The sequence below is a fragment of the Falco peregrinus genome, chromosome Z (assembly GCF_023634155.1).
Source record: "Falco peregrinus isolate bFalPer1 chromosome Z, bFalPer1.pri, whole genome shotgun sequence".
NCBI lineage: Eukaryota > Metazoa > Chordata > Aves > Falconiformes > Falconidae > Falco > Falco peregrinus.
Window position 1 is genome coordinate 62646708 of NC_073739.1, and position 12801 is coordinate 62659508.

A 12801-nucleotide genomic window follows, 5' to 3' on the forward strand; every position below is an offset into this window, starting at 1 on the left:
AAATCAGGTCATCTTTATAATCCGGGGAAAAAAATCGGTTTACATATGCCCAAAGGCTTTCAAATCCCTGAAAATTCCTTGAACATGCACAGTCCCTCTCAGTTTATAAGGCTGTCCAATGTGTATATATGCCATTCCCAATGAAGAATTAAGTTGGTTCAGAGATGTACAGTAAGTCTCCCACACTCCATTCCCCAGATGCCATGGGCTAGGCACTAAAATTCAGGGAAAAGCACTTTCTAGTGCCTTTAGTGAGTCTTTCTGGCACTGAGGCGCTATGGAATACTGGATCTCCAAATGGAGAGGAGTGATTCATGAAGGTTAGAGAAAGCTAAGAGTCTGGCAAAAATGGAAGTGCAAGAGACAGCAGCAAATAAAAAAGACATCTCTATGTCCTGTGTGCACAGAGCCTGAGAGATGAGGTGCAGTATAAGGGAGTCCAGGACCGATTTAGCATAAGTTTGGCAATGGACTGTGGAAGCATTGACTCAGTAAAAGAAGTAACAGCCTACTAGTGGAGGAGGTGGTAGGGGGAAAATCAGCAAGATCTGAAAAGGAGCTGAGGGTACACAGATTTAATGATGGACTGCATAAAGAGGAAAAACTGGGAAAGGTTAGCCAAAGAAGCTACAAGTGATGAAGAAAAGAAAATGCAGGTCAATAAAGCTCACTAGCAGCACTAGCCAGATATTTATATTTATTGAAGATTACCTATACACTAATGTGTGCATGAAACGCAAAGAACAGGGACAGATGGCAAAATAGAACTGGCTGGGAAGCAGTGGGTTTTTACAGCCTGCAAATAGACTTTGTGCTTATGTAATAATGATTTAGCCTTTGATTCGGGAGTCATACAGGAGAAAATAACACATGATCACAAAATTATTCAGAGCCAGGAGGATCTGGCAATAAGCCAGAATTTTTAAAAAACCCCACACATTTATCCATAAATCCACAGGATCCTTCCAGAGAAGTCAGAAGTCAATAAGGTAAGAGTTCCCAGGATATTACAGGAGAAAATTAACACTAAGATATTAAAAGTGTTCATAAAGAATTGCATTTGCTGCCTCTGCCACCAGAGCAGCATTGCTCCTCTGCAATTTTGAGCAAATACATTAAAACTTTTCTGAGCAGTCCACGGGTTTTGTATTTCCTAGGTCTCCAGCCTGACCCTCTAGGCTTTAAAATGCTGAAGGCTGGCTATTTACAGCTAAAGGTAAAAAGAATATCAGTATCAATATATAATCCAATTTTAGTGAAATAACATAACATAAAAAGTACTGTAACAAACTGCATGCTTATGATCAGACATTCAAGATTAGGCAGTGCTGTGAAGTGGGGAAATACCTTGCCACCCCTAATTTTCACACACATCCCCCAAGATCATTGTTTCTGAAACAGATACACTATTCTGTCAAGCACTATTGAAGTAAAAGAGATCATTAATTTTTGAAAAAGCTTAATGTTTAACAAAATAAAACATAGGGCAGAACAACGAATGAAGATAAAACCAATTTTCTAAATTTTTGAATGTTAGTTTTACAGTCATGACAATTTTTTTCTTTGTGTATCATTGTCAGGGTGGAATTGCTTAAATCAGAAGTTAACTGCAATGTAGTAAAACAAACACTGAAGTCTAAGCAGAAAGGAATGCAGATAGCATTTGGCTCTCAAAATCAAAGACTCATCAGAGAAAAACTGTGGGCCAAAAGAAAAGCACTGTTCCTGTTTACTGTATCTATGCAACAATATTAACTTCTAAAACTGAAATAAAGAAAATACTGAACTGAAACAACCAGTACAACAAGGAAGTTATGAGATGGTTTGTAATTTCAAACGGGCAGTTAGAACTCAAAAGCAGTGATGCTGGCCTGTCATCAGACCTTTTAATTTGCAGAAAGGTAACTATTCTCTATTCATATGACATAATAGCATTTTAAATATGAAAGCCATTACATCATATTCCAACAACAGATCCCTTAACAAACCCACCAATCCAGTTTTTTGGAGAAATATGCTTCTTACTGTTATTGTCAACATATGCATTACTACTGCAAGATATGATGATTAAGACAAACCAAAACCCAGAGCACAGATAAATATAATTTCAAGCATTGACAAAATATGCAGAGGTGTCCATGACAGTTATTTGGACAATCGCAAATACATCCATCTCTACATAAGCAGGAAGAGTATTTATCACTTGCAGGTGTTGTGCATACTTAAAAAACCACTTAAGACAGAAAAAAGCCTCTGTAAATGCTAATGATAGAAGTTACTGAGAAGAATTCCTTCAGTTACAAGGTCTCTAATATACATGGACCTTGGCAGAAAAGTGCTCTTGTGTAGTAGCATAGGGATGTGGCGATGCGGAAGATCATGTGTTGTGACGGAAACGTAGGAACTAAGTAGAAAACCACCCTCAAAGGGCTGGCTCTGCTACTAGTATATAAGTGCCTGTGTCTTTCAATAAACTGCCATTTTGCCTTCCTCTCCATGACAGTCTGAGTGCTGATGGTCCCTCAGGTGCTGCGCTGAGGTTTGGCACATCATAAGCTGCTACACTTTTGCAATTTGTTCCCTTTACTTATTCCACATTTTGAAAAGATGCAAGCAAAAAAAGATTTACCTTTTCAATGGCACATTTCACCCACTCTGGAATGGTTTCTATGTTCACATGCCATACGTTACAAGAGTCCTGAGCAGCAGCTGAAGGTTGTGATGTCTGTTATAAACAAATTATTGTATTGATTTTCAACATTCATGTAAGCTTTTTTATTTCAGTATAGCCAGAAGTCACCTTCCCAAATTCAGTAAATACTTTATTAACAAATGACAAAACTCAAAAGATGTTGGTGCATTCTTTAAGCTAAAAACAGGTAGATGCTGTCAACAACTCTCTATTTTTGAATCTAAGGATACTGGAGGACTCCATTGTGGAGATGGAGATGTTTGGGGGTGGGTTTGGGTTTTTTACAACAGAAAGTATGCAATTGCTGATCTTCCAAATATATTCAGAAATCAATTTCAGAAGCACTATCAGCCAGCACAATTTTCCAGTAAAGACAGGAAAATTTTAAGTTCTAGTTTATATGAAGACTGCGGTCAGTACTAGACAACTATCCCAAAATAATTGTAAATTCATTTTCTAATGCTTATTAGAATAACTAGCAGAGAAAACAGGGACTCAGCAACTTTTGAGTTTTTACTGCAATGATGTGACCAGCTGAAGAGCTGGTCAACAAAATCTCAAAAACTGTAGCATTTCACTACTCATAATAAAATAAAACCAATTACCTAACTACCTTTTAGCACAGAAGTGACACAAGTGTAATTAAATCTTTTAATATGGTTTAGAATGTCAGAAAATATATAAAGATGGCTAAAAATATAACGGAAACTCTGATGAGTGTTAAGAGTCTTAAAATCATTTGATAAATTTATGAATGTGGAAAATCACTGACTGCTGTGTTACAAAATTCATGGCAATAGAAGCTTCATTATTGAAACTTTCATTATTGAAAATTTAAAGTGGGGCTATACACAGAAGACAGAAACTCCTAGAAATCCTCCAAGTAATGACAAGACAGATAGATCTGTTTGTCATGTCTATGCTATCGTCTTCCTCCTATGTGTGGAGAGTACCTGTACTTCAACTTAGATATAATTATGATTTAAAGTATTTATACTGCATTTGTAACTTCAACATTTGGTTTCAAGATTTGTTGCAAGATTTTTCTCTTTTACTCCTATATCAGCTATGTCTTTGACTGAAGGTCTAAAATTCATCAGAGAAAGCCAACATGCTGAAAACATTACTCTTCTCATCAGAGTAGAATCTTTGCCTCTCAGTATCTTGGGAAGCAGCATTAAATTACATCTTTTTAATCTGTTATCTACATACTTAGAGAAGGCACTACTTCAGTCTTGTGGACAATGATGGTGGATCTCCACTAGCAATTAAAAGTTCCACTGGGTGGCATGGACAAAGATACCTCCTTCTTTTCCCTACATTTTTTTCCATGAAAGTAGTTGAAATTCTACCATCACCACCCCCAAAAAATAATTAAAAATCCACTTGAAACCATGCACAAAATAAAAGTTCCTCAAGTGTAAAGCATGACAAATATTCCAGAACCTCAAGCTCTGTAAGCGGAGTGACTAAAATGGGGTTTATCAATAATACTACTTATATCAGGATCTTAAAAAATAACTATATTGTTTCCACCTCTATTGGTTATACCCTTTTCCAGTGCCAAAAAGAAGGTTGTTGCATTTCTAGTGCACTAATAAAAAAGATTAACACCTTCCCTTCTATTTGCTTTCTTGCTGTGATTCAAGGTCATAAGATGTAAGCATAGTCTTCTTGGCATATTTGGAAAGACTTGAACTCTTTGTGATTAGTAACTGCCATTATACACCAGCAAGAAATACTCTGTCATTATTTTATTCTGTAAAATTATCTTTCTCTTCATTTTAATAAAGATGATGTAAATTACTAAGCAGTATTTTAGCCTGGCAGGGCATCCCCCCTCAGGGCAGGCTATCCTCTGAACTATCTTTGGGCACAGACTATCCCTTTTCAAAATCAAGAGCAAATGTTTCTGATGTGGGAATATTTGAGACACAGTTAATGACTGCAGTGGAAATTAGTATCAGTTTTTAAAACACACCTTAGAAACAAAGAGCCTCTGTTAAGAAATATTCAAACAAAAAAAAATGACCACATTAAAACTGTCAAAAACAGAACTGATTTTTATGTGAAAAATGGTAACACTATATACTCTACACAAGCTAGTAGTCAAATGTATCATGAATACTAGCCTTCACGTCACAGAACATAAAGGCGATCACTGCCTACTCAGCTTCACTGGCATTACTGCTTCCACTACTCTTTATGGAATCGTCCACAATTTTAGCACTTATCTCCACAGGAGATTAATTACTAAGTGAGGGCAAGTCTAATGTTTCTCCTTTGTTTGAAACCAATGGCACTGAAAAAGTTACAAACTCCATCCAGATGCTATACTTACTTCAGATGGTTCTTTTCCATGACACTTAGCAAGGCAAACAGAATTTGCTATGTATTTTCTACATCTCCAGCAACATAGAACATCATCCTCCTGGTTACTCATTTCGGCTTGTGATTCTTCAGCTTTGTATGTCTATCTGTAAAGACCACAAAACATACAATTCAGTCATCTGTTGAAACCACACATGATTTCCTCTCATGCTGAGAAGTCTATCAGTAGTCACCTCACCGCAGAGGAGACTAATACTTTATTTACAAACACCCTCTGATCTTGTATAGCACGACACCTAGACATTTTAAATAGCAAAGCGAAACAGTTTTTATTTCCAGGTTGCATACAGAACTAGAAAGCAACAAACCCAAAACGAATAAAAAAATAAACTAACTCCCTTGATGTTTGGACAAACGACAAGAAATCTCCAGTTTTCCCAGAATGTGTCCACAGAAATAAGTCATTGCTATCCAACACATTAAATACACACATACACACACACACACGATGCACATAACAAAAATGAATGGCAACATAAAACTACAAAAGACAAAGACTCTTTTCTTAATGTGGCCCTGCAGGCTTGCTCTCTTAAATTATTTTGCATGGGAGGAGCAGTATTACTGGTGCAAGAGAGCTTTTCACAGACCTGAATAAGCATCCTAATAAAATAGAGACTTACATTAAGACAACAGAGGACAAGACAAAGATTTTTTTCTTTGTGCCTTGCTGTGTTCTGATGTATCTCTCGTCTTCTAGAATATGTTTACAAAGCTTTCCCTTTTCGCCATGCTTTCTCCAAAAGTTCTCCAACTCTTCTTTCTACCTGCTTCTGGTTTTAGCCACTTGTGCTAGCTACATGAAAATACATAAGAAAATTTTTTACATCAACACACTCAATTCAAGCACTGTGCTAGGGTTATGCCTACTCACAGTGCTGAAGTGCACAGCACTTACTGACAGGAAAGCTGGGACATAAAACTTAAAACCAGTATTAAAAGAGTATTTCTGTTCTTCCACAGTACAAACACCTGATTTTGCAGATATTTCAACAATGTAATTTTTATTTAGTTTTCACTAACTAAAGCAACTCTGAGGTCCTCAGACAGCCTATACTGCAGATTTCCTACATTTTCTACATATGTGAAAAGTCTGAAATACAGTTTGACAAGGAAGAACAGAAACAACATGTGCATACATTAGACTCCTAGCTCAAGTGCACAAGCAGCTTTTAATAAGCAAATCCACAATAAGCTTAGAAAGTGAAATTAAGGTAAACATCAAATCTTTTCTTGTAATGTCACAATAAATTAAAATGGTTTTTTGTTAAGGTTCCATTACAGTATTTTAACATAAGTTAAGATGGCCAAGCAAAAGATCATGGAAGAGACATTTACAGAAAAGGCAGAATTTACACTGGAAACCTGTCTTATTCATGACAAAACTGTGATGATTCAAATACCCTGACTTAAGCAGAATCTCTCTCAAGTTTTTATTAACCTTGTTATGTCAGTGCTGCTACTTTCTGTACAAGACCCATTTTGAAATTGCAATGTGTAAAAATGCTGGACCTCTCTATGTATGACTTTAAAAAAGTAAATTCAGGCTCTGAAAGATTTTTAAAAGCAGTGTGTATCACTTTGTTGTGATAAATACAGCATTGGACTTCACAGGGTATTGAAAAAAATGGTTACCAGTTACAAATTTGCATCACTCAAACACATTAAAGCTGTTCTAATTAATTTATTGCTCAGAATTTCATAACACACTCCTAGAATGCATTTAATCTTACAACAGCTCAGTAAGAACCTCAAATGTAAGACCATCCAGGAAGGACTGACAGACTTTCTGCATTAGGCTATCTCAGACGTGCTTTGCGAGTACAGCTCTATCCCCATCTACTAAAATACATTCTTGAAACATACTACAGATAGTGATACACATTTCACACACCTTATTGCTGTATCTGTGTATTCAAATGGTATATATTTAAGTCTCTGCATACATTCTGTTCCCCTTTGCTAACTTGTTTTAGAAAAAGCTGTTTTTGAACCTGTTGAACAGCTGCTTCATTTGAGGCTGATGATGCTTACTACAGCTGCATATAAAACAATAGGTGAGAGTCCTCTGAACCAACAGATAAAGGACTGATGGATAAATGCACCTGCTATATTTAAAAGACAAGTCATGCAAACAGAGGCTGTTCAAGGATGACCGGCATCTGAAGTGATGTAAACATCCCCCTCACTTAAACAGTACCTAGCAAGCAAGCACTTGTTTTACCACCGTAAAATGAAAAATAAAAGCTCTTTTTAAAAAAAATACATTTCAATTAAAAAAAAATACATTTCAATTAAAAAAAAATCGTAAGAGAAATTAATATAGGGTATATAATACATATAATAACCCACACAGCACAGGTTGTCTTTTGTGTAACAAAGAATGCTGATAGTGAACTATATGGAAAAAGAATATCAATATGCAAATGCTTTTTAAGACTCTACTACAGTAGGCTGAAGTGTCCTTCTGGTCTAGCAGAATTTAAAAATGAAAATTCCTGTGGATCTATTAAAATTCTGCATGTATGTGCCTTTTGCAGTTCTTACAGAGGACAGAAGAAACTCTACAGATGCTGCAGTGGGTTGACCTTAGCTGCACGCTGGGTGCCCACCAAAACCACTCTTAACACTCCCCTCCTCAGCTGGACAGTGGAGAGAAAATATAACAAAGGCTCATGGGTTGAGATAAGGATGGAGAGATCACTCAGCAGTTACCTTCACAGGCAAAACAGACTGACTTGGGAAAACTAGTTTAAAGTATTACCACTCAGATTAGAAAAAAAAACACCTTCCCCCCCACCCCTCCCTTCTTCTCAGGCTTAACTTAATTCCTGATTTCTCTACCTTCTCCCCAGAAGTGGCATAGGGGAGACAGGGAATGGGGGCTATGGTCAGTTCATCACATGTTATTTCTGTTGCTCCTTCCTCCTCACACTTTTCCCCTGCTCCAGCATGGGATGGGGTCCCTCCCATGGGAGACAGTTCTTCGTGAACTTCTCCAGCGCGAGTCCTTCCCATGGGCTGCAGTTCTTCACACACTGCTCCAACATGGGTTCCTCCCATGGGGTGCAGTCATGCAGGAACTGGCTGTTCCAACATGTGTCCCCCCCCTGGGCTTCCCATGGGTCACAGCCTCCTTCGGGCATCCACCTGTTCCAGCGTGGGGTCCTCCATGGGCTGCAGGTGGATATCTGCTCCACTGTAGACCTCCACAGGCTGCAGGGGACAGCCGGTCTCACCGTCATCTTCTGCAGGGTCTGCAGGGGAATCTCCACTCTGGTGCCTGGAGCACCTCCTGCCCTCCTTCTGCACTGACCTGGGGGTGTGCAGAGCTGCTCTCACAGTCTCACTCCTGTTTTCTGCTGGCACAGATTCCGCCCCCCCCCCCCCCCCCCCCCCCCTTTAATATGGTATCACAGAGACACACTACTGCTGTCACTGATGGGATTAGCCTTCGCCAGTGGTGGGTCCATCTTGGAGCTGGCTGGCATTGGTTCCACCCACTGGACATGGGGAATCTTCTGGCATCTTCTCACAGAAGCCACCCCTATAGCACCCCTGCTACCAAAACTCTGCCATGCAAACCCACTACAGATGTACACATTTCCACATGTATCACACTAGAAAACAGCAAATGAGATATTTCTGATTTGTCACATAAGCATTAATTTTTATTTTGATTTGCACATAACTTCAACTGGAACTCAAATAAAAGCATACAAACACAAGATTTTCAAGTGTTTTTACAGTTGAACACAGTTTAACCATAGTGGTTTGGATATATTTTACTAAGTTTTTTATTTGTCTTGTTTTGCACCTGAAACTATTAGAAGACATCTTGTTCTCACCTTGCTTTGTCTTTCAGCAAACAATGCCAACATGAAGATAAAAGATTCCAGTTTGGCACTCAGGAGCTAGATAGTATCACTCTCAGTGGGCCTTTCCAGCTTGGCACTGGGCCATGCTGCTGCTGCACTGCTTTCAGATCAGTTGCTTTGTGTGAGCTCATGTTTGCCTTCAAAATAGCAGGTAGACATATCCGAGTGTTTAAAAGCCTATGCTCCTCCGTGACTATTGGTTTTATGTCCTTCACATATTTTCCTGTGGTTCAGTCCCATAAAAGCCAGAAGCAGGGGGTCCTAAGACTTCCTTCCCAAGTCAGTCCCAGTTCCCTTTCTTGAAAACTGTCTAACATTCTCTTACAGACCTTTGATGTGATGAAGATTTCACAGCCTTCCCAAACTATTTCATTACCTTCTTATCTTCTATGATTTTACCTTTTCCCCTAACATCTGACCTGAATTTTCTTGCAATTTCCCTTATTTGCTGTGAATACTGAGAACAAAATGGCTCCTTTTCTTCTGTGCAAGAATATTTTACAACTCTAAACACTTATTATATATTAGCTCCCCTTCAAACTTGTCTTTGAGCTAAATAAATCCAGTTATTTCCTTTTTTTTTGTCACAGATCATTCTTTCTTGATCACCACCTGCACTGCTAGTTTGTGAACTCTTTCAAATGGATCAGCTGTTCTTGCACAGGAGTGTTCAAATCTGGATGTAGAACTCAAAATGAAGCTTTACCATCACTGAGTGGTCTAGACAGTCTATACATTTTCAAGGGAAAGAAGAACAGAGAACGCCTTGCTAGGGTAGAAACTAACACAAAATTCACTAGATCCATTTGAAAGTGTTGTTTCTTACATTTAAAAGGGCAGGAAAAACACTGGAAGATTAAATAACTCCCCAGCAGCAAACAATTTTTAAGTAATTTCAGCATGAGATCCTTAAGATCTTCAAATTCATACATGCTCATCAATATGTTAAGGGAAGAGGAAACAGGAACTGTAATTTTTCTCCTCGTACCACTCCATCTGGAAAACCTATGAGCAACACCACAGGAAGTTAGTGGAATTGTTCACAAAGAAATCAACAAAAAACAGGTGAAGGATCAAGCAGCAAACATAGCCAGAGGAATGGTACAGAGCTGATCAGCTTCCTGTTTATTCATCACTCCTTGAATGGGACGCTTTCCCTTCTGGCATCTCTCACTAGGAGGAAGTCACCTTTGATACTTATATCTAAGTTTCTTATACAGTCCAAAATGTGTAATGCATTAAGCTTTGGCCATTTCTTCTTCAAAAAGATTGCTAGAAAACATGAAGTAAAAGCCCAAGAAAAAATTCTCATGTTTTCAGTGTGAAAAAACCCTAAATTTCTGTTGAAAAGCTGGTTTAGAATTTCTTTTCAACTAGCTTGCCCCTCATCCTCAAATGCATAAAAGTTAAGAAAATGAGTACAGCAGGACAAGTGGTTCTCAATGCCTTTTTGTTCAGAAGTCACCTGTGACCCCTTCAAAACACAGCAGTCATGAAGACCACATAATAGTTAGGTTGCAGCAAGAAATCAGGGCACAGAAACCTGGGCATTAGTTACTCAGTCTTGAAAAAATATTAGATGTGTGGCAGCTTTGAAGGAGAATAACAGAGAGAAGAATCCATACCAGAAATTCCTGCTCACAGAAAGGGAGGAGGAACTGACACTGCTGGACAGAGAAAAACAATCATGGAAGGCATTCAGGTAGACATAAAAACTTGCTGCTAGCTTCTGATCTCCAAAGTATTTCTGCTTAAAGAGACACTTTTAAAAGCATACTTAACCCATGTTTCTCAATAACATAGCACTTAGATGGGAAGACAGAAAAGAAAGTTTAAAGAACTGCTTCCAGGCTGCCAGAGAAGCAAAGCAGTAAGATGAGTGAAGAGCTGTGCCATCTCCTCCTGTAGTGGCTTCTGCTCAATGATCAACATTTCTACCAGTTCAGCCACTGTTGTGTCATCAGCTTCCATACTGGTGACCTCTAGTTGATGACAGAGGGTGGCCCGGGTGTGGCACTCCTTCTCTTACAGCAAGAGTGGCCCATGTAATTAAAAGACAGTTAACAGAAAAATGGGAAAGAATGTTACTGGCAAAGTATCACTTGCTAAAAAAAATCCTAGTGCATGCTGCAGGTAGACCTGTTGACTTCAGCAAGAGAACGTGGACTGCTTAAATCGCTTTGGGAACAGATCTAGCAGGTCAACGGAAAACCACGGACTGGCGTGTCGCCTCTTCCATGAGACCCCGCAGACCGCTACTGGCCACGCTGCTGCACGTACGAACACCAGCTGTTGCACAAAAGGCGAAAGGAGCAGGAACACCGTGCCGCCTCCCAGCGTAACACTCGCTCCTGGCGGCAAAGGGCGGCCCGGACAGCCCCTGCGCCCGCCAGGCCCCGCCGCGGGGCAGCGGCGCGGCCGCGAGCCCGTTCGGCGGCCGGGCACGAACCGCCCCCCGGCTGGGCGGGAGGGCCGCGGCGGGCCCGGCAGCCGCCCCCCGAGCGGCGCGGGAAGCTCCGCACGCCGCTGGGCTCCCGGGCGTTGCGGGTGCTGACAGCCGGCGGCGGCACCGCTAAGTTAACTCTGAGAAGTCGGGGCTGTCGCTGCCGCGCTCCGGCGCCCCCTCAGGCAGGCGCCCGGCTCGCCCCGGGACGGGCAGCCCCGCCGCCCACCCAGCCCCGCGCAGGTGTCCGCACCTCACGGCGCTCGCCCCGCGCCCCCGACGGCCCCAACGCCCCCGCTGCCCGGCGAGCCCCAGCCCGGGACGCCGCTCGGCCCAACAGGCGGCGGCGGCTCCCTCCGCCCCCCCGCCCCCCGGCGCCGGCCCCGCTCAGCTTACCGGGCCGCGCCGCGCGAGGCTGAGAGGAGGCGGCGACGCCACTGGGGCGAGCGGTCGGGCGGGGAAGGGGTTGCGCAGCAGCAGCAGCTGCTCCTGCGAACGGGAAGAGACGGGAGACAAACGGCGGCGGAAAGCGCTCCGCTAGCGCGGCGCCGGGCCGGCCGCAGAAGTCCTCCCCGGGCAGGCCGGTCCTCGCAGGCCGCCGCTGCGCGCCGCGTCCCCGCGGGAGGCCGGGCCCATCGCCGGCTGCGGGCCCAGCCCTGCTACCGCCGGGCGGGAGGGCAGCGGCCGCGCCAGCCGCGCCGTGCCGAGGCCCGGGGGTGGCACGTCCTCCCGTCTCCTGACTGGCAGAGCCGGAGCCGGGGTGGGGTCAGCCCCGGCGGCGGCCTGCGACAGGGGTGGGGAGGCGCGGCAGGGAGTTAGGGGGAACGGAATGAACGCTTTGCCGTAGAAATCGGGACACAAAATAACCTCCTCCAGGCCCGAGGAACAAGCCCAGGCCCAGAGAGCGTGCACGGAGCGGGGCCAGCGACGTCAGAGGGACCGACGAGCGCAGCAAGCAGTCACATACTGGCCGCGCTGCCGTCAGTAGCCCCTGTTTTAGCAGGCTGGAGGACCAGAGAGGAAGCTCTGAATGAGATGGGGAGGGGGGTTAAGTAAACCTGGGGACCTGTGTGGGCAGCTGCCGCGCGGCTGCACGGGAGGCGAGGCAGGCGTGCGCTCGGAGGCTGGCAAGGGAGCGGGGGGCGCGGCGGGGCCCTGCTGGTGCCGCCTGCACCGCGGTGGGGAAGGGAGCGCGGTGGGCTGGTGGGCTGCGCTGCCGCCTCCGCTGTGCTGCCGCCTGTCCTGGTAACAGCCTGACCTGATCGGGAGCTAACGTGCTCATAGCTGACTATCTGCTGATAGTAACTGCTCCGTTTCAAACACAGGAAGGGTTCGGAGTATTGGGACAGTGTGAAGGTAAGAAAGGCTGGAAAATCGCTGGGGAAAAAAAAATTTGG

The 12801-nt window shown here is 42.9% G+C and overlaps 1 protein-coding gene across 2 annotated transcripts in view; it reads right to left on the reverse strand.

Moving 5' to 3' along the window:
* RNF180 (ring finger protein 180) overlaps positions 1–12412 on the reverse strand; it is a 76537-nt gene extending 64125 nt beyond the window's left edge. For both annotated transcript variants that reach the window (XM_055791376.1, XM_055791375.1), the window contains exons 1-3: positions 11801–12412; positions 5034–5169; positions 2630–2725 (exon numbers count right to left, since the gene is read on the reverse strand). In XM_055791376.1, coding sequence (XP_055647351.1) covers positions 2630–2725; positions 5034–5135 — 198 coding nt within the window. In that variant the 5' untranslated portion in view covers positions 5136–5169; positions 11801–12412. The remainder of the gene's footprint in view (positions 1–2629; positions 2726–5033; positions 5170–11800) is intronic.
* Positions 12413–12801: the final 389 nt, after the last annotated feature.